Below are 21640 nucleotides of genomic sequence, written 5' to 3' on the forward strand. Positions count from 1 at the left end.
GAACCACTTATATGCAATGTGTGTGTGTATGATTAAATAACAGTACAATGAATATAAAGGACAATATGACATTTTATTCACCTTTGGTGTAAGGTGCCCTAAGCTGGTACAGTGGAGTTCATAGGTGGATGCAGAGGGTGGAAAAGATGGCGGAATATTATTGAAAGTGATATTGAAACATGTACACCTCCAATGCATGTCATAATCTTGTTGCTTAAAGAGCCTAACTCCTATTAATCGTCCTGCCATATTCCTGAGCGAGGGTAACACTGGGTGTGTCTTCTTCAAACATTTTTATTATCTTATATTAAGCTTTGTTTCTATTGTTGGAATGTTTTTGCTTTAACATCACAGCAAGTCTTGGTAGCCATAGCTAAACAAATTCAAGTTCTATACACGAGATTCTGAATCGAATAAAGAGAGCATGGAAGCATTGTGGGATTGAGTTCAGCCAAAAGCATATTGTGCTGAAAGGCAAAATATTTTGTTGTTGATGTTGTATTTTGGAGAAAATTCTGTAACAAAGGGCTGCTAAAACATTTTATTTTACATCAAACGTGAAAACATCGTCAGGTATGATTGCTGTAACCCTGGGAGCTACTGTATATTTTGTTTTAGTCAACATGAAATCCACCAATGTCGAGCTTTGAAATGTCATCATTTCTTCACTGTAACTTGTGATAATAGTTTTAATAAAAAAAAAACCCACAAAGGATTCCATGTTTAAAATATTGCCTCTTCTGACTTTAATAAGGGCCCAGAAGGAGTCACCGGACCCAAAGGCAAACCCGGAGCTCCTGGTCTACCTGGAAATCAGGTAAATATATTTATAACACCATCACACGAAACGCCAAACAATTTAGGGCTCTTTATTGTCACTGTTACTTCACCTAGGGGTCAAGAGGGTCTGAAGGTTTCAGAGGACCACCGGTGAGTTCATAGCGATAGCACAATTCTATGGTGTTACAAGGGGGAATGATAATCTATATTGTATTTGTGCAGGGAGACGCCGGAAGAGCAATTCCAGGCCTTAAGGGAGACGATGTAAGTCACTACCATGACTATTTTGTGTATTGGTTATTCAAACGTTCATGTACCGTTATCAGGGTGAACAAGGCCCACCCGGTGAACAGGGACCAGAACAACTAGTTGAGTTTCCCCCAGAATACCTTGCACCCAAAGGAGACAAGGTGTGTATGTAAATCCTTACAATTCATCGTATTCATTATTATTTAGTGAAATGAATTCCATTCCAACAATATCATTTTTTGTTTCGTTTTCCAGGGAATTAAAGGTTATCCTGGACCATGTGGACCAAAGGGCAGAGCGGTGAGTTAGAAATTTCTGGTACAAAAAGGAAAATGGAACTTCAAAATTGTTTTCTGTTATCTTTTTTTCTAAAAGGGCGATTCAGGTTATTTTTACGGTCAAGGAATGAAAGGAGAAGAAGGAATCCCTGGTTTTCCTGGACCTCGGGCAAGTTATATACTCTACTTAGAGTTATTTTATTAGGCAACAGCAAATTAGCATTTTTTTTCAATTAAATCCAATGTTGATTAGTCAGGAATGGTTATCAATACTCATTTTCTGAATTGATTTGATGTTGATTCATGAGAGTTAATTTGATTTTGTTTGTTTTTTCAGTCCAATTCACTCCAGTTTAATTCAATATTGATTAATATAAATATAATTATGCAAGAAATGTGATGGAAGTGATGGACTTGGCACGGGCTCTCATTGGGTCTCATCGGGTCCTTGTTGCTTGCTACTTTGGTTTAGCTAGTCCTTTCGTATGTCCTAAATTTACCTGTGAAAATGCCTATTTTTACCAATTTTTATGGACTGTAACTGTTGCTAGAGAGTAAGGATGTATGTGAGAAATAAAACAAACCAATTAGAGAAGACCAGGGTTCTTTAATATCAAGGACATGATTAAAAAGGAAAAGGGTTAAATTTAAGTAATTTTCAATTATTATTATTTTTTTTTTTGCAATTGTACTTACTATTTTGGTAATTGCTATTCTATAAAGTCAATCACCATTTTATTTTAAGTTTCACCGATTTACTTCGATTGTATTCAATATTGATTGATATCAATGTAAATATGGAGAATACAGAGCCTGCAATGTCTCCCAAAAACTGGGCAGAGATTTTCTGAGCTGTGATCATGATTCTCTGTGAGGTTCTCCTGTCTGGTTGCTGCCATACACCCAGTACTTAAAAATTCCCAAAATCCATATTCAAGTAATGATTAGCAAGATACCAAAATGGGAAATTAAAAGTATAATTTCTTATCATTTATTAGGGAAAAAAACAAAACTGAACACTGTAATCAATTTGTGATTTTATGAATTGGTATCTGTAAGAAAAAACAACTTTTACAAAATGCATCTTAAAAGAGAACAAGAGAGTGGCATTAAAATACTTCATTTCTTGTGAATAAATTATGTAATATACTGTATATAGTATATTATTCCAAGTAATTTCGTCTCTGTCTTCCTTTTTAGGGTTTTCCGGGGAACCCTGGAATTCTAGGACGTCCAGGATTTCCGGTACAAACAGCGTTATAGGATTTACTGAAACATAATAGTGATGTAATTTTACTGATTTGATATTTAGGGTGAACCAGGGGACAGGGGGCTACCTGGTCTGAATGGAAGACCAGGACCAAAGGTTAGTGTTCTTTCGAGACTCCCATTGTGAAAGTGAAAGTGTGGATACATGAAGAGAGGTGAATTGTAATATGTTTAAAATAAATACAGTAAACCCCGGGATAGGACATTCGTTCTAAGGCGGGCGTCTTATTGTGAAATTGCCGTCTGCAGAGGGATTAAAAACCTATGGTAATTAGCTAATGGGTTCTGTACCCCACGTAAAAACATTAAATAACAAAATAGTACATCATATGTACCTTGTATGTGGTATAAATACATCCATCCATCCATCCATCCATCCATTATCTGCACCGCCTATTCTCAGTAGGGTCGCGGGGGTGATGGAGCCCATCCCAGCTATCTTCGGGCAGTAGGCAGGGGACACCCCGAACTGGTTGCCAGCCAGTCGCAGGGCACACGTAGACATACAACTCACTCATTCATTCACACCTAGGGACATTTTGGACTGGCCAATTAACCTGTCATGCATGTTTTTGGAATGTGGGAGTGCCCGGAGAAAACCCTCGCAAGCACGGGGAGTACATGCAAACTCCACACAAGAAGGTCCGATCTCATGACCTCAGAACTGTGCTGCACATGCGCTAACCACTGCGCTGCAGTGCTGCCCGGTGTAAATACATATTCAATTAAATAATATTGTAGTAAACATACATGTAAATTAAAAATTAAATTCTTTTTCCCTACAGTATGACGGGACTTGAGTTGGTCAAGATGAGTAGCGGGTGGATGCAAAGGAGGGAAGCGACAGCAGATTAGTGTGCCTTCTTTGTATTTCTTGACAATAGCAAGCTTTATCAATTTGCGGAAATGGCCACAGTTCTATTAAAAATATACTGAAGAGCACAAATTCACGCACATATATGCATCCACAAAAGAGTGCCGTTGATTAAATAAATGAAATATGTGGTTCCCTCTTACAATATTTTTAAGTATTTTCATTTCTAGTAAGGTTTAAGTGAATATTGATTTTTTTTCCCCTGCTACTTTATTGTTTGTATGGAAACTCAAGAGTGCAAAAATGCAATAAGAAATATATAATTTTTGGGGGTGGTTAAAAAATGGCAAGCTTTTTTTTGGTCCCAGTCAATAACAAAGTTGAGTAAAGTAAAAAGATTCTAAACCAAACAAAAAAGAGAAAGTCATTGTGGGAGGTAGTTCGACCATTAGCATATCTATTTTCAGCATTCTGTGACACAGAACAAAAACATCCCAGCAATTTAAAATACATCAAAATAAAAAAATAGCAGACAGGCATCTCAGAAACGTAACTGGTCGAACGCAGAAACACAGCAAAGTTGGTAGTTTGTCGTTTTGTGGGGAAAATGCCGTAAAGCGAGGCCGAAATAGATTCTTCATCGTAATGTGAAAACATCGTAAGGATGGGACGCTGTATCCTGGGGGTTTACTCTCGTACAAACAGTAGAAGTGTTGAACTTCTGAATGTGCCTTCTGTTACCTGTAACAGGGCTTCCCAGGAGATCCAGGTCCAATTGGTCCCTCAACGTACATTAATGCATCGGCTGTCATAGGTGAGACTCTCAAGAAAACGAGTAAAAAGAAAACCCTTACTTATGTACCTCACATAAATGTAGTTACAAAGACAAAATCTTTGAATACCAAATAATGATATTCCATTATTTTACAATTATTTTCTACCGTGTGGTGTTTTTTTTAACCAGTGTGCCATAGGACAATCTTGTGCCACGAGACCTTGTCTGGTGTCCCCCAGGAATTTATTCCATTTAATCTAACAGTGACAACAAATTGAACTTTACGTTTGATGTCTGGACCTAAATACACTACACAAGGTTGGGTGAAAGAAATGTCGTCAAACATAAAGTAAAAAGTAACATTCATGAACAATGTAAAAAAATTCTTACAGTTAACAAAATGAATACGTATGATTTTAAAGGAAAGTATGACTTTCTTTCTGATCCTGTTCTTTCATTTCATTAATCCTTTTTTTTTCATTTCCACAAAAAAATCAAATAAATTGTTCAAATGAAAAACAAAAATAAATAAATGTGTACATATATTCAGTATTGTATAGAGAAAAATAGTATTTAAGTAATAAAAGGAAAAATAATGCAGATTTGACCTTTTATTTTTGTTTTTCACTCAAAAAACAAGTCAATCTAAAGTAAAATAAGAACATTGTGCTCCTTTTGCTTTATCTCTTTCATGATATCTTTCCCAAAATAAATACATAATTTTCTTTAAAAAAGTAGTTTTGATGTATTATTATTACTAGAAAAAAGAATGCTAATGGTATTGAAAAGGAATACTAATATATATTTAACTATTGCGTTTCTTTTCAAAAGAAAAACAAGTAAATCAACAGTAAAACAAATGGTACATAAACTGCGTTTTTATAGCACTTTTAACCAGGCACTGATGACCTCCCAAAGCGCTTTTACGATGTACTTCACACTTACCCATTCACACATCGATAGCAGAGTCAACCATGCCATTATCGGGGGCATTAGAGGTTTAGTTTCTTGCCCGGGGACACTTTGACATTTAACTCAGAGGAGCCGGTAATCGAACCTGGAACCTCTTGGTTCCGATACGAGCGCTACTGCTGCTACAAAGAAAACAAGTAAATAGAATGATCTGTATGAAATACTCAGGTAGTAGTCATTCCGTTGATAATCTTTCTCTTTTTTCTGAACTTTTTGTTGGCGTACTTTTGCTTATTTTAGGTATTGTTCTTTTTGTACAACTCTAAAATAAATATTAGAGCGATAGATCCTTTTGCTCATTTTAAATATACATTTTATAATTTACTGACAAATAATTCAGAATTAAGTCAAATTAGAAAAAAACTGACTAAAATAATATTGTGAACTTTAAACGTTAAATTGTAGCCTCATTTAGGATTGAAAATATCAAACTGAAGCTTAATATTTTTCAAATTGTTTCCCACATCTGATGTGCCTCAATATGCTCTGAATAAAAGAAGTAAGCCTAAGCTATTATTTATAGAGGCAAGAATATAAGTAAGAACAGTTGTCCGTTTGTACTGTGCAATCATTTTCAATTTTGAAAGTTTCTTTCAATGTATGTACAGGAATAAAAGGCAACAAAGGCTACCCTGGAAATACTGGATTCCCGGGTGATCCTGGGTTTAGGGGCCAACGTGGACCTCCTGGCCCAAAAGGACGAACGGATCCAGGTTAGAACTTTCTGTCAAGAACTTTCCCCTGAGTATAAATCCAATACAACAAAGAATGATCTTCGTCGAAGAAGACTGGCAAGCTGGGCTTCATGATCACATATATTGATTTAATGACTCAGTGTGAATTATAGAGCGACCCTGTTGGTGTAAAAATACTTAATTCGTCTAACTCAAACACTACTGATTCAAATAATAGGCAGAAACATTAACACCATCTCAAAAACATTATTTAAAATTTTCTTTTTAAAAATTATACTACCGAAAGACAATTCCGATGTCTCCAGACCGAGTATTCGGACTTTGAAAAAAATAGAGCTGGTGAGAAGCAATGCAGTCATGTTTATTTGTATAGCCCTTAATCACAAAGTCTCAAACCACAGACTATTATGACACCATCCCCTGATCTAAAACCTGCATGAGGGGCAGGAAAAACTCAAAAACCTCAACATGAGGAAAATTAAGAAACCTTGAGAAGGGACTGCAAGTCGAGTCATTTATTACAAAGTTTCAAAATAAAGACAAAATCAGAGTGCACACTCTGGTCCAATCAACGGGAAGCGCGTTTCCCACCAAGAAAGACATCAACAAGTGTTCCGGCCCCTCTCTTATAGGAGAAAGGCGTGGATTATGCAAAATGGAACATGAAACAAACTCTCCTTGGATTTCACATTACAAGATAAAGAAAGGATCTCAATGAACAAGAGACTTTTGTTGAAACTGTACACAGCTGGATTTTGAAGGTTGTATGATAAGATAAAGGTCGAAGACCATTGCTGGGAAAGTACGAATACAACAAATAAATAGATCACTCACATATGTGGATAAACATAAGTGCATTTATAACAACTAAAATAAATAAGATGTTATTACTGTAGTAATACTGTGATGATTAAATAATAATCTTAATATAGCTAAAAAACTCAAGCGATAGTTACGACATACCTAGTGACCTATTTTGATTATCTCACACTTCACAACAACAAAAGAACCTGAGATATTCAGTCGCCATCTTACAACTACAGAAGGCCAGATAAAACATTTTCCAAAATAGCTTGTTTGGATGGTATTTTTAGCGCTTAACAATGATTTAGATTCCACGGCTGAACCTTACATGTATTCCCACGATTTAAGCTTCTACCAATTTTATGCCCACTCTTTCCTTCTCTGTCAGCTAGCCATTATTGTTATTGTTAGCTTCTCCACGTAATTGATTCAGGTTTCCAATGCTTAACAAATTTTGCTTTGCCCTTGCAATCTTTTACTGGCCTTTATAAGAGCTTCTCCAGCTTGTGTCGGAAGTTAGCCACCATCACCAGCTCCGACCAACTGCGGCTATTGACTCTTTTCAGCCACTCTGAGTCTTTCAAGCTTGTTTGGCCTTTTGTTGCCCTTAGCTAGCTTTCTTGTCCTGTCGCAATCTGAAATTCCTCCTTGTCCGCACAAGAAAATATGGAAGTAGGCTTCCAAATTTTGGCAAAGTAGTACCCTTTGAGCCTCCATGGTGAGTCTTCTTCCATTACAAATGCTTCAACTCCATTTTAAGTTACAACGACCTCTAGTGGTGAATTACCGTACACTCTAACTCGAAAAATATGTGGAAAGAAGAAGTTGAGTTTGGACTTGGAGATGGTCCCCATCTGGTCGCTCTTATTAAGATAAAGATCAAGAATATTGAGAAGCGAATTCCTGTTTGCATCTCTGTATATTGCATTTCATTAAACACACTTAACAAAAGTGAAAAATGTGAAGCCTGATGCAAAGAAATGCTAAACTGTTATAACAGGTGGCAAAACATTTGGCATTGACTCAATAAAGAATAAATACTCTAGAAACTACAGGCTAGGGCTTGCCACTGTCACAATTTTTTACTGGCCTTTTTAGTAGCTTATCTCGCTAGCTGCTACTTTCAACTCCAGAGATTAGCTCTTTGTAGCTGCTACTGATGTATTTAGCTCAATCCTTTTTTGTTGTTGCTCACAGTGATTAACTACATGCTTTTATTTATTTTTTTGGGGGTCCCGTTTCATCTGGGGGTACAAAAGCATGACCAACTTGGGTGCCGAGGTGCTTAACTTGCTTGGGTGTTTGGCCGTTTGGGTTGCCCATGGTCATTATTTTTTGTTTTTTTTTGCTACGTTTTCCTTTTTTCTTTTCTTTTTTTGTCATGTCTCTCGCTGAATTTTATCTTTGATCATGCAAGAAAAGATGGAAATAGGCTTCAGAATTTCAGACGAAAGGTGGATCCTTTGGTCTAAATCTAGTGAAAGCTAGAGCTCTTGTTGGTGATAGGAATGAGTGGAGAAGTGTTGTAAAAGGATAGTGGGATGTTTGGGCGCGTTCTAAGGGATGGGCAGGGCACCTGTATAATGCGGCAGGGTAAACCAGTGAAAGCTGTCAGGCCCTGCTGTTGAACAAAAGAGTGTGTTGTGTCACCCTGACCCGAGTGACATGGCTGCTTTCTGGTGTCCCGTTTCATCTGGAGGGACGAAAGCATGACCAACTTGGGTGCCGAGGTGCCTAACTTGTTTGGGTGTTTGGGCATTTGGGTTGGCCATGGTCCAAAAAATTTTGTGTGTGTTTTTTTGCTATTTTTCCCTTTTATTTTCTTTGTTATTGTATGTGTTTGTCTTGCTGTCAGTCACCCCTCTAGAGGGATATGACCAAGGTAGATAGATAGATAGATAGATAGTATCCTTTGGGACTGTAGTGCGTTTTCTTCAAATGCACACTCTTCAGTTCCATTCTAAGTTATAACGACCTCTTGTGGTGAATTATTGTGTCCTGTCACTTTTAAGGCAAACAAATGAATTTTAATGTCTGTAAAAAGTTCTTTTAATTCCCTAGATCTGCCCGTACGACCTGGGCCTCCTGGACCCCGAGGTCCCAAGGGCTTTAAAGGAGAGCAAGGGAGGTATAGCGGCATTATCAATCCATTCCCAGGACCAAAGGGAAGAAAGGGAGTCCGTGGGCCCAAAGGTTTCATAGGAATTCCTGGTCGTCCAGGTATAAAACATATCGTTTTGTCAAATTCCTCTTGAGTATGGGATCTAACACTGTGTGGTTTGTTTTTCTGGGATCCATTAAGGATGTGCTGGTGAGTATCATCAACTCCAACATTAATGTGGCTCTCCGGAAATTATAGTGATTTACATTGAAAACTGATTGATTCTATAGACCACGATTGCGTGCCTGGAGACCCAGGTGACCCCGGTGATCCAGGGAACCGAGGAACTCGTGGAGATCCAGGCCCAAAAGGATGTAAAGGTAAAAAATATTCTTGCGCAATACTCACTCATATGTATTATCAGTTATAAGGACTATAAGGTGCATGTTATTGGACTACAATAAAAGCTCCAGTGCTTATTCATGTAGAACTGTTTGGCTCTTTATACACTTACGGCATATAGTAGTGCAAACACTATTATGGATAAAATGCCAAAACATTGTTTGCAATAGGAATCGAACCCGGATCACAACTGAGAGGGCGCCGACACTTACCACTTGACCATGAGAAGAACAGGTGGCATACGAAAAAACATTTGAGCTTATCTAATTATCACACTATTTCTACTCCTAGCGCCTCAAACACTTATTTGCATAGTGCATTCTGATTCCACCTGTGTCCCAATTACCTCTCAATTTAATATTTATACATACGTAAAAAAGCTTGTACAGTATATTTTCGAAAGAGTTTCTGTTTCAATTTTTAGCGACATTATCAGAATGCACTATGCAAATCAGTGTTTCTGGAATCATGCATATAAATAGTGTGATAATGATATAAGATCAAATGCTTTTTTTGTATGTTATCTGCACCAGTGGAGGTTGAGTGGTAAATTGTTAGCGCCCTCACTGCTACAACCCAGGTTCGATTTGTATTGCATGCATTTTATTGCGATTTGGGCTAGCGATTGACCAATCATTGCTCAAATAGATAATTAAACCTTATATTCTGCAGCATATAAGGCGCAGCGGGTTATAAACCTTTTACATTTCTGGCCAATTTGGGATTTTAGGTGTGCGTTATAGTCCGTAAAATATGATGTTTTTGTCATGGCAATCCATTCTAATCCATTTTCCGACGATCCCCGCAGGTTGTGTGGGAGAATGTGAATGCGAATATAGTCCTGGTGATCCTGGTCTCCCCGGTCAACCTGGTTTTCCGGGACCCCCGGGAATACCAGGGTCCCCAGGGATCAAGGGGGACCCAGGACGACACGGAGATGACGGTACCCCAGGGCCACCTGTAAGGACCACCGCAGTATTATTTTCTATTACTGAAATACTTGATAAATTAATTAGCTGGTCAAAAAAGAATTGATGACGATGAGAGGACATGTAGAGTAGGCCCCCGGGATACAACAATCATCTGATCTAAAGTGGGGATTGTTAAGTGAAAGATGTATAACGAGAAAAAGAAATCTTAGAAAATAGCAAATGATTTCCTAACTCCCGGGACCTCTGATAAAAAAAGTTAAATAACAAAAACGTATGTGTTATACATGTGCATATGATTAAACAACATCATAAATAAATATATAAGGAAAGGAAAAATTAAATTGTATTTACATTTGGTGTGACATGACTTGAGCTGGTCCAACGGAGTAGCAGGTTAATGCAGAGAAAGTGACATAACGGTGACTGCAGATCAAAAATGGTACTGATTTTAAAAGTTTGACTTGCGAGGATTATCATGCTCTCAGAAGAGGTCCCTTCCTCCTTATTTGTAATTATAGTCCCGATCATTGATTGATCACAATATTCCTTATACCCTGTAGATGGTAATGATTTGCGTGCCTCATTTTTCTTGACGTTTTTTTTTTCCTTTTTACTCTTTAGAATCACTGCAAGTCTTGGGACCCATAGCGAATAAACCGCAAGCTTTGTTTCCATTGTTATCATGTTTTTGCTTCCAGAGCTGGCATCACTGTAAGCCTTGGCCCAAATAGATTAAATACTGTATCAAAATAACATTTTGCTGACTGGTAAAGTGTAAATGAAGCATTATAGATTCTGAACTGAAAAAATAGTGCCTGACGCAAACCATTAGCAGAAAAACTTCTTATATGATGTCAACCAATAGCAGACAGGCATCTTGGATACAAAACACGTCAGCCGCACAAATACAGCAATGTGTAAATTTTATACATTTCTGGGCACACAAAGTACTTTGTATTGCTTAAGAAAAACCCGTAAAGAATGGCTGAAAAACATCTTATTTCACACTGTTAAGTGAAAACGTCGTAACGCGGGGACGGCGTATACCGGGGGTCTATTGTAGTGTATCCAGACATTGAGTCCTGCTCTGTCAAACAAACAGTCTGAAAATAAATCTACATATTTTAACTTGTATATGTATGTAATTTCAGGGATCTAAAGGATACATCGGTGAAAAAGGACTAAAGGGACAAAAGGGGGAAGGTTTCAATTCAACAGTTAAAGGTGAGTAATAAAAAAAAAAAAAATCATGTGCAGTGCCCCCCTAAACCATCTGACTTGTATCTAAAAGGTGAAAAGGGAAACACAGGAGACACTGGATATCCTGGATCTCCGGGACTAAATGGTGAACCGGGACCTGATGGCCCTCCCGGGTTGATTGGAGAACCCGGATTACGGGTAATAAGCATTTTTTATTACTCCAAATAATTAACGCAATGGTATTTAGGTGCATTATGAAAAATGATACTTAATACTCTTTCTTAGGGTGACAGTTTTCCAGGTAGACGTGGTCCCAAAGGAGACCCCGGCCCAGGTGGTCGTCCAGGTTTTCCAGGGAACCCAGGGCGCCGGAGTCCTGGTTTTCCAGGCCCCTCGGGGCCACCAGGAGCAAAAGGAGGCGATGGCTATCCAGGTCCCCCGGGAATTCCCGGCCGAAAGGGCCAGCCAGGTTGAATATATTTTTCCCATGCCTTCTATTTTTTGTAACAACTATGCCCAAGGGTCTCAAACTCAATTTATTTGGGGTCCGCCAGAGTTGGGGTCAAGGTTATCAGGTTAAATGGATAAAAACTAATACAATTGTATTATGTTTTAAAGTAAAATTGGATAAAAATTGATTAAGATTGTAAACACAAAATAAGGTTGGAAAAAAAAAAACATTAAGAAGTAAAGGCACAATGTGTATTATTTATCACCTTATAGTGATAAATAAAATTCATTCCTTAAAAAAAGAATCTTGATTTGAATAATGGGCAAAAATATATAAACTTTCATTAATTTTTTACATGCACATAGGTTGAGAAATGTTTATTTACTTTACATATCATGAACTTTTCTGTTGCTACGGGGACCAAGAACCAAAACTTTGCAAACGGATTGATAAAAAATTTAGAAGGAAAATAGTGTGGTTTGGTCACTTTGTGTCTCCATAGTTTGTATTCTTGCTACGGCTTTTAGGACTTGTTTTTGGCTGCACAACACAATACTCCAACATCAAGTGGTTGATTGATACACACTGTCCCTTTAATATGAATATCAATCAGTAATATATTAATTCATGATTCCCGTGACGTTAAACCTTTACATTAAGGCTGGGGCTTCAAACGATTATTCCATGGGCTGCAAGTGGCCTGTGGGCAGCGCTTTTGAGACCCTCTGGAAAAAGTCTGTCTATATTCCTTAAACATATTTTATCTCTGCTTGTCATCAGGCGAAGTCTGTTGTCATGGAAATGCAACAGGAGACCCTGGTATTAAAGGAGAGTCAGGTTCACCAGGTTGGACAACCTAATAAACACTGTACAAATTATTTGTCTTCTAGTGATTAAATATTCGTATTTTGATTTATTTAAGGGATTCCAGGTGACCCTGGGACACCTGGAACCCCAGGACCACCAGGACCTTCAGGGTTTAAAGGCCTAAAAGGAGATGATGGAGATAGTGGATTGATTGGACCTCCAGGTCACGAGGAACATTTTTTTTTCTAGTATTGGCGATAAATGTTATATTTTTAATCTAACAAGAATCTTGTGATAGGGCCACGAGGACAAAAAGGAGAAGATGGTGACCCTGGGACACCCGGACGAAGTATCGATGGTCTTCCAGGGCCTCCCGGACAACTCGGACTACCAGGGAGGAAAGGTTCTCCTGGAGATGCACTAAATGCTTTGCGAGGTCCACCTGGGGACCCTGGTGAACCTGGATTTAGAGGGAGAAAAGGATTTCTTGGGAGTCCAGGTGATCCTGGCAGTCCAGGTGAGATGCCAAGATAAGAAATATAAACCCGTTGAGTACTGTAAATCCTCATTCATCGTGGGGGTTCTGTTTCAAAAATAGCCTGTGATAGGCGATAGGTGAATCCACCCACCTACTACACTGTACCAGCAGTCTAGCACTCTATTGACTTAACAATTGGAGCCGGCTCAACCATTCCGCAGTGATAGCCAAATCAAGTACAAGTACAAGTAGTACAACTGAACCGAGAAAAATGCGCGCTGGCATCCCCTGCTCTCAGCAATAGTTGACTGGGGATAATGGATCGCAGACAAAACCATGCATTTCATATTAGGTGGGCCAGAACATCACGCCACCCAACAAAAGTGCCTTCTTGCTGGTTCGCGCCTCGGCCGAGTCATACCTAAGACTTATAACATTGTTAAAATGGCGGCGCCCTCTGTTGGCTGCGGCTGCATCGGCTCGCTACAACGGGTCAGGTGTATCGACATTTCGTTCTTACAAAGAATGACAATACAAAGGAAATTATTATTATTCTTCCCGCTCACAGCAATATGGTTTTGGGGACATTGGATCATTGCCTTATGAGTGCAGTTTATTTTATTCAGAAATACTGCAAAGGCAAAAAAAAAAGCCGCTCTGCACGACAAAAGTCTGTTCTGCAAGTCCCCACTTGCAGCAATATGTGATCGGGGATAACGGATTACAGCCGCGCAATCTCAGTTCATTTTAAGTGGAAATATAGTAAAGGCAATAAAAAACTTGCCAGAACCGACGAAAAGGCGCTCTGCCAGTACTTGTTCGCAGAAATATGCGATTTGGGATAATATATCGCTCCCGCACCGGTGCAGTTCATTTTTTTGGTGGACAGAGCAGCAAATAAGAGCGTTCTGCCGGCTCTTGCTCGAGGCAATATGCGATTGGAGAGTCACGAAGGATTACAGTATATTAAACCGCAATATTTTTTACGCAAAGGTAGAGAAGACGAGGAAAGACTGTTTAACTAAAAAGAATGCAGAACACAACGCATGCTGCAAATCAAGAAAAATCGAACCAGATAATAGTGAGCGTTCACTGTATCTCACACAATTGCAACTATCCACAGGTGGACAAGGCCCACCTGGATGGCCAGGTAGAAAAGGAGATCACGGGGCTGACGGTGATCACGGCCCACCCGGACCTCGAGGCTCAGCATGTACCATATTTGAGTTAATAGGACCTCCGGGACTTCCTGGTCTTCCAGGAAGGCAAGGACCGAGAGTGCCAGGTAAGAAAGCCGGTGAAAAAAATTGTCAATAGTGGAAGTAGTTTGAGTTCTCTGTTGCATTTTGTAGGTTATCCTGGCCCAAAGGGTTCCAGGGGTGATGCAGGGCTACCAGGTCGTGGTCATCCGGGTGAAAAAGGATTCCGTGGTATTCCTGGTGAACCAGGCCCAGCAGGACCAAAGGGCTTTCCTGGTTCTCCTGGGGATCATGGGAGTGACGGATGGCCTGGTGGGAAAGGTAAACCATTCCATATTTACCAAACAAGCAAAAACAAAAGTCCAGTTACAAAGAGGATTTACTTTGTGGAGTAATTGATTTCTTCTGATCTTAAGGTGAGGTGGGGTTTCCTGGCAGGACTGGGCCCATAGGCCCACCAGGACCTCCTGGACCTCCCGGTCCCACAGGCAGGCCAGGGGAAAGAGGTTTTGATGGTCGAAACGGTGGCCCAGGAGATCCAGGGCATCCTGGTATCAAAGGTACATAACCCTTCTGATGGTTTACTTGATTTGTTTTCAATAACAACAAACTTCAAAGTACAGTTGACCCACGCGTTACATCATCCCTACCTTCCAATGTTTTCTGGTTTTTATAAAGATTTATATGTTTTTCCGGCTCCCCTTTACAGCATTTTCCCCACCGTACGACATCAACAACAAATGTACACTTGCAGAGTCATGTGTCTTATACGTCTCTAAGTTTACTGTCTGCTATTGGTCAGCGTCATATAAGATGGTGTTCTTCTATTGGTTTGCATCACGGTTTCATGGAGTTGCTGATATGCTATTGGCTGAACTCCCTCTCTCAATTTCGTTCTCTGTCTTTGTTCTCTTCAGAATCCCATGTGGCAACCCTGAATTTGTTTAGTATCAAGATAGGCATTGATGCCACAAGGAGAAGAAAAGCATGAGAACAATACAAACAAAGTTAGCAAATATCAAGTTAATAAAAAAAAAAGAGGCCACACGCATCGCTAACCTCGCTAAGTGTTATGGCCGTAACCAATCAACGATCGAAATATTATGAAAACTAATGAGGCGATTAATTCATCGTATTAGGTCTTCTAAAGGCATGACAACCCTTGCAAGGGGAAGTTTTACAATCAGTTTTAATTTGAATCTGCCATCTCTTTCCACCACTGCATCCACCTACTAACTCTAGTGTACCAGCTCTAGTCACATTACACCAAAAGTACATACAAATTAAATGTATTTTTACTTTTATACAATCAGATACACGTACATTTCATAAGTAGTAATTACTATATATATATTTTTTTGTCGCTTTAATGTTTTTACCTGGGGTACCGGGGGTTTGGAATTCATAAGCTAAAAACCATAAGTTTTTAGCTCCAGCTATTCAGCGATTTTACTTTACAATCCTCACCTCAGAATTGGTCAACGTCGTATCCTGGGGGTCTACTGTACAGTTGTTGTTGGCCGCTGTTCTTTAAGAACTATACTGTATCTAATTTCCCATAGGGATACGTGGTCCCAAAGGATTGCCTGGAGAAACAAAAATTGTAAATATTGAAAAAGGAGAACCAGGAATTCCAGGCAGAAGAGGAAACCCAGGTCCACAAGGACCAAGAGGTAATTGAGTTTATCATTTACAAACATCTACAGCAGCCACATCAAACATACGGGCCGCGGGCTGGATCAGGCCCGTTGGATGATTTAATCGGGGCGCAATTCATTTCTGTGCACCATAAAATTCTGACAATAAGGCGCACCCAGTACATTTAAAAAAAACAAACATTTTTTACACACATAAGCCGCACCTGACTAGGAGCTGATATGTCCACATTGAAACATGAGATATTTACAAAGTAATACGGTACACAGAAAGAGTTTTGATTATATACGGTACCTTAAGCCATTATCGTTTTGCCGGCCCACCGGTGGGTCGCCAGACTGTTGATACGATGTCACCAGTCACTGAAATACGTCATCCCACATATCTTTGTAAGGCTTAAACTCTTGGTATTCAAGATATGATGACCATTTCAAAATAAATTCATCAGACAAGAAAATACCTGAAAAGTATAAAGCTGATGTAACTCACCATAACGTCCTCTGGCCATCTTCAACTCCCTTAAATGTTCACGAAAATGGTTTTGTCAAATCAAGGACAATGCATAGAATCCAACCGTGTAAGATATTTATTACTGAACACACGATAATGCCGACAGATAGATACAAATCCACCTTAAACATTTCGGCTTTGTTGGACCTTGCTTCTTCTTACTTTTGCCACATTATTTCCGTTTACAAATAAACAAACTCGTAAAATCATTTCCAATATGGTAGTTAGCGCTCCCCTTTCGATTGATACCTTTTCCACGATGAGGGTCTGTTCATGCTAGTTCTATTAATTAAATTTGCCTCTTACACATATTTTACGTGTCTCACTCTCACCTTTACTGCTCGGAAGCCTCCGGCGCCCTTTAGAAAAAATGCATAAATTGGCCGCATCGTTGCATAAGCCGCAGGGTTGACAGCTTGGGGGAAAAGTCACGGCTTATAGTCCGAATTTTACGGTATTTCAAAAAAAAAAAGAAGCGAGTCTCTAGGTCATCTCTAGCAAAAGTTCTCTCCATCCACTAAAGGGCAGTATTCACTTTATTTAGTGTGGTGAGTTTATTCAGGTTTGAAACTGTATTCATATAACTGTTGAAATAAACCAATTCACTCATTAAATACCAAACATTAAGATATTTTCCCCCAAACTTAGTAAATAAATGCATACATGCCAAGCTTTTGATAATAAAAAGTGGTAGATTTAATCACTCTTTCCATATTCATGTGCAAAACACAATCCGTATCCAGAATATTAAAAAGCCAACGACATGTGCTTGTTCATAACCTGAAGTGGCAAACAAAAATGAAATTCTGGTGCAATCGTTGGAGCACTGTATTCGCATGAAAAGACTTAGTGTTGCTTCAAATTTAAGCACCCGTAGACTAAAATACCAGTCTTGAGTTGTTAAAATTTGCAAAAACTGTAAATTTCTTTTTAAAAGTGGTAGGTGTTTTTAAGGGGCGGTACTATTGGCCTCTTGTCATCCGTGATTATAATATGTAGGTTAGGTTACTAATGTAGGATAAATGATAAAGCGTAATACTGTAAAACAAAGCTACAAATTAGGAGTTGACGTTGTTTTACTGTTTTGGCCCGTGCGAGAACAGAAAGTCTGGATCCAGCCCAAGAGCCAAACAGAATTTGACATCCCTGATCTTTATAATGACTCACAATTTTACTGCAAAATACAATGAGGATATTCATCTGAAATTTGAATGGTTTCTTTTAGGTGTTAAGGGTCAAAGAGGAAGGGAAGGCGATCCTGGACCAGATGGGTTCCCTGGTTCACCGGGGTCTAAAGGAGATGATGGTCTACCCGGCAGGAATGGGATACCCGGAGATCCTGGGTACCCTGGAACAAAAGGGTTTCCTGGGGGTCGGGGATACCCTGGGACTGATGGAGATCTGGTATAGATGTCAATTTCAATGTATTTGTTGACATCACCGAAATGAAAATTGGAGGCTGAAACCGACAAACAAAAATGTGAAACGCTTGGCCAAAACTCGAAAATGAAACACTGGTTAAACAAATTTGTACACCTTTTGTTTTGCACTGCTAAAAAAGGTACAAGATAAAATGATAGATAACTTAAAGGCATACATTTATATGATCAAGGGTTTCATTGATTAAATTTGTATGAAAAAATACATTCTAGCGCTTAAAAACACATTCCCTTGGAAAGTAAAGCAGTAAGAGATATCTAAATGTTTATTGTACTTTTGAGTAAAGTAGCTTGGTATAATTAAAAACGAATAGCTCGTAGCCATAGCACCGCACAATCTCGCTTTCTCACATTTGTAAGTACACACGTTTAGGGGTATTTTAGCTTTTTATAGACGGGAGACTGAATAGTGACAAGAAAACATGACTAGGAGAGAATTGATGATGACGGTACGGTAATTGGCGCAGTCTAACGCAACAAAAGAGTTGCATTCGCATATTTACCAAAGTAAAATAAACAAAGTCAAACTCTCGACATACATAGCTTAGTGCTAATCAATGGACTTTGGGGACACATTGAATGTCACACACAACGTACGTGTTTACTAGTTAAAATGACAAAACTTGTTTTAAGTTAGCTCTGTGGAGTTAGCATTTAAACATGAGACAAAGTCTGGATAGCAGAAAATCATGGGTGATGACATTATTTTTTAGAAAATCTTTTTACGGTGAAAGCTTGAAAAAGCTATTTTATTCTTCATTTTTCCCTTTTTGCAATGCACCAACTGGGATCCTTTTTTTCTCCGTTTTTTTCTTTTTTCTTTTGACCAAAACCGAAATTCCGAATTCTGGTCATATTCGGCAAAAAAGGTTTTCTGTGCCGATAATTCTGTGGATCGCTAATATTTATTTGCTATGAGTAAAATGCGGCTGCCTTAACAAGTCATTGATTATTTGACATCACATTCCACTGGAATTGAGGAACTGAGAGGGATGTTGAATGTGGCTGTTCCAAGCATTTGACCTAAACCAGTAAATTAAGAAATGACAACTTTTTTTATAATTGTTTTTAAGTAGTAAATCAATAATAAAAAAATTAAAAAATAAATTTTGCAAGGAAATAAAAATAACAAGAATACATAATAATAACAACAATAAAAACAAAATATAATAAAAAAAGAAAACAGTATTAATTATATTTAATCATAAAAATAAAGTATAAAAAATACCCCACTGTGCCGCTCCAATTTAGCTCATGCCAGATAATCTTCCTCTTTATATCTATTTTATTCTTATTTCACTGATTATTTCTCAAAAAAAATCATAAATTAAGAAAATATTAATTTTCTTTTTTTTATCAAACATTTTATCCAAATTAATCCTAAAATAAGAAAAACTATTTGGACAGAAAATTTCTTTTAAAACAAATCATCAAGTGAGAACTACATATTTTATTTAAAAATATACTTATGAGATCAAGTCATATAAAATATAAAGAACAGAAAATAATAAATAATTGTATTTATTATAGAAAATATCAATACATAAGAATAAAATGAATCTTCTTTACAATGAAATAAATATAACCACAGTAAATTTAAATGTTTAGTTGGAAGAAAAATGGATGGATGGACTTATTTAACAGTGACAGCCACACTTACCTGTCATGTGAATGTCTTTCAAAGGGAGAACCGGGACCACCAGGACGTCAGGGAAATCCAGGCAGACAAGGTTTTATAGGGGACAAAGGTAAAATTCCTAAAAATGTATTTAATCCTATTTATCTGGGTTCAAATAAGCGGTATCAATCATGTGGCCTGCGGGCCGTATCAGGCCAGCCAAGGGTTTTAATCCGGCCTAAAAGACAATGCCAAGAGAAGTGCAAGAGAAAAACTAGTCTCTCTCTCTCTCTCTCTCTCTCTCTCTTTCTCTCTCTCTCTCTCTCTCTAAGTCTGTCTGTCTGTCTGTCTGTCTGTCTCCTTCTCTTTGTCGGTCTGTCTGTCCGTCTGTCTGTCTCTCTATCTTTCTCTCTGTCTCTCTCTTTCTTTCTCTCTCTTTCTTTTTTTTTCTCTTTCATTCATTCTTTCTTTCTTTCTCTTTATTTGACAAATCTGGCCCCGTGAGAATGTTTTTTCTACCATGTGGCCCCTGAGCTAAAATGAGTTTGACAACAGTAGTCTTTACGGATACTTGAACTATCTAAAATGTTTACAATTCCAGGCGATCCCGGAGATTCTTTTGGACGACCTGGAAGACCAGGACCAAAAGGAATTAAAGGGGAGAAGGGATACAGTGGTAAGTTGTCCAAACTATTTACACCGCTCATCAGCATGTACCATTTTTATTCTTCTATAATGCGCATTTTATTTTTTACTTAAAAAAGGAACATAAAGTTTTGGGGTGCACTATAAACTAGGTGTTATATTCCTCTAATTATGCAATGATTGATCAGTCAAACAATATCGCTGAACTCAATTGCATAACATTGACTGCAACAGGAATCAAACCAGGATCGCCCTGTGAGAATGCCAAAAAAGGCATCAGGTTTGAATGGAGAAAATGGAAAGTTGTCCTTAAATATCTAAATAGACGCAAAAAAGCACGACAAGGGAAACATCTCTTATCTGAATGTAAATCACACTTTGAGGGACCTTAAATAAAAACATTGTCAGTTTGTTTTGTGTTTTTAGTGTAGATAGTAAATCAATTGTTTTAACCTTGGCTGGATGTATTCAACAAAGTTTGTCACTTACAATGCTTAGTTTGAGCTGACAATAAGGGAAAACGATTTTAATCAAAAGTTAGGGTTGCCCGTTATACACAAGTGCCTGTTAAACAAGAACAAATACGGTAACAAACATTTTTTTTCTCTCCTTAATTATCTAAATATGCGAATTAACTATTTTGAGTTATTAAAATGGACCACTTTGGCAAAATTGTACTGAAATTGCTGCTTGGTCTGCTTGCTAAAGTACAGAAACCTTTGTTTTTGAATCAATTTTGTTTTAGATCATTTTATTCATTTATTTCTTTTCCAGGCAACTCAATGTTACCAATTCATAATATTTTCTCATAGCATTTCACCTTGGCCCCTTTTTTTTTCATTTGAAATTTCTTATGATCTGTACTTATTTTTATATTATTCCCGCTAGGAGCTCAGTGTATGTAATTCATAATCACTTCTCAAAGCATCAATCGACCAAAATGGTGCTTTCTGTTTCGGCAGAAAGAATAAATAAACTGAAAAAAGGAGGTTGGAAAGTGAGGCGAAGCATGCGAAGCAGGATTTGGCCCAGGGAGCAGTTGATGCATTACTGTAAATGTAAATATTTAAGTGGCCTTTGTGGCCTTTGTGCTCTTAAAGTTTTTCGATGTTGCCCCGAAAAGAAAATGATTGGACACCAAAGTATAATAATCTGAAGGGGCTGATGATTAGAGATTGAAAGGGAAAAATAATGATATATTATTTATCTTTAAAGGAAAAGTGTGTAGTATTTAGTTCCTCCTAGTGGTAACAAAATTTCATGCAGTAAAAAAAAAAACCTGATTTGAATATTGGGCAAAAATACATAAACTATCATACCAATGTAAATTTCAAACCTATAGGTTAAGAAATATGTATTTTTTACTCCATGGAATCCCCATGGTCAAGAAATATGTATTTTTCACACCATGGAATCCCCATTTAGGTCGGCGCCATGTTTGTCTTGCAACCTGCTGCCACACTGTGCTGTGTATCACTGTCCCTCGCTCGAGTGGTCAAATGCTACACATTGGGGCTTTAAAGCTGCTTTTTGTAAATAATCCAATATGCTTTTTTTTCTTTCAGA

At 38.1% G+C, this 21640-nt stretch overlaps 1 protein-coding gene across 1 annotated transcript in view; it reads left to right on the top strand.

Annotated features, from left to right (window-relative positions):
* The window catches only part of LOC148376333 (uncharacterized), a 42786-nt gene that overhangs the window by 10176 nt on the left and 10970 nt on the right, over window positions 1-21640 (top strand). The window contains exons 10-36 of the mRNA XM_088325800.1: window positions 755-817; window positions 895-930; window positions 1003-1044; window positions 1107-1190; window positions 1285-1329; window positions 1405-1476; window positions 2508-2552; window positions 2620-2673; window positions 4141-4204; window positions 5746-5850; window positions 8698-8856; window positions 8939-8947; window positions 9028-9117; window positions 9948-10099; window positions 11223-11295; window positions 11363-11469; window positions 11557-11740; window positions 12503-12568; window positions 12645-12752; window positions 12828-13046; window positions 14131-14292; window positions 14360-14527; window positions 14623-14766; window positions 15769-15879; window positions 17598-17776; window positions 19496-19559; window positions 20031-20105. Of these exons, the coding sequence (XP_088181926.1) occupies window positions 755-817; window positions 895-930; window positions 1003-1044; window positions 1107-1190; window positions 1285-1329; window positions 1405-1476; window positions 2508-2552; window positions 2620-2673; window positions 4141-4204; window positions 5746-5850; window positions 8698-8856; window positions 8939-8947; window positions 9028-9117; window positions 9948-10099; window positions 11223-11295; window positions 11363-11469; window positions 11557-11740; window positions 12503-12568; window positions 12645-12752; window positions 12828-13046; window positions 14131-14292; window positions 14360-14527; window positions 14623-14766; window positions 15769-15879; window positions 17598-17776; window positions 19496-19559; window positions 20031-20105 (2680 nt within the window). The remainder of the gene's footprint in view (window positions 1-754; window positions 818-894; window positions 931-1002; window positions 1045-1106; window positions 1191-1284; window positions 1330-1404; window positions 1477-2507; window positions 2553-2619; window positions 2674-4140; window positions 4205-5745; window positions 5851-8697; window positions 8857-8938; window positions 8948-9027; window positions 9118-9947; window positions 10100-11222; window positions 11296-11362; window positions 11470-11556; window positions 11741-12502; window positions 12569-12644; window positions 12753-12827; window positions 13047-14130; window positions 14293-14359; window positions 14528-14622; window positions 14767-15768; window positions 15880-17597; window positions 17777-19495; window positions 19560-20030; window positions 20106-21640) is intronic.

Source organism: Urocampus carinirostris, chromosome 1, assembly GCF_059441175.1.
Source record: "Urocampus carinirostris isolate Australia breed hairy pipefish chromosome 1, RoL_Ucar_1.0, whole genome shotgun sequence".
In the NCBI taxonomy this organism is placed as follows: Eukaryota; Metazoa; Chordata; class Actinopteri; order Syngnathiformes; family Syngnathidae; genus Urocampus; species Urocampus carinirostris.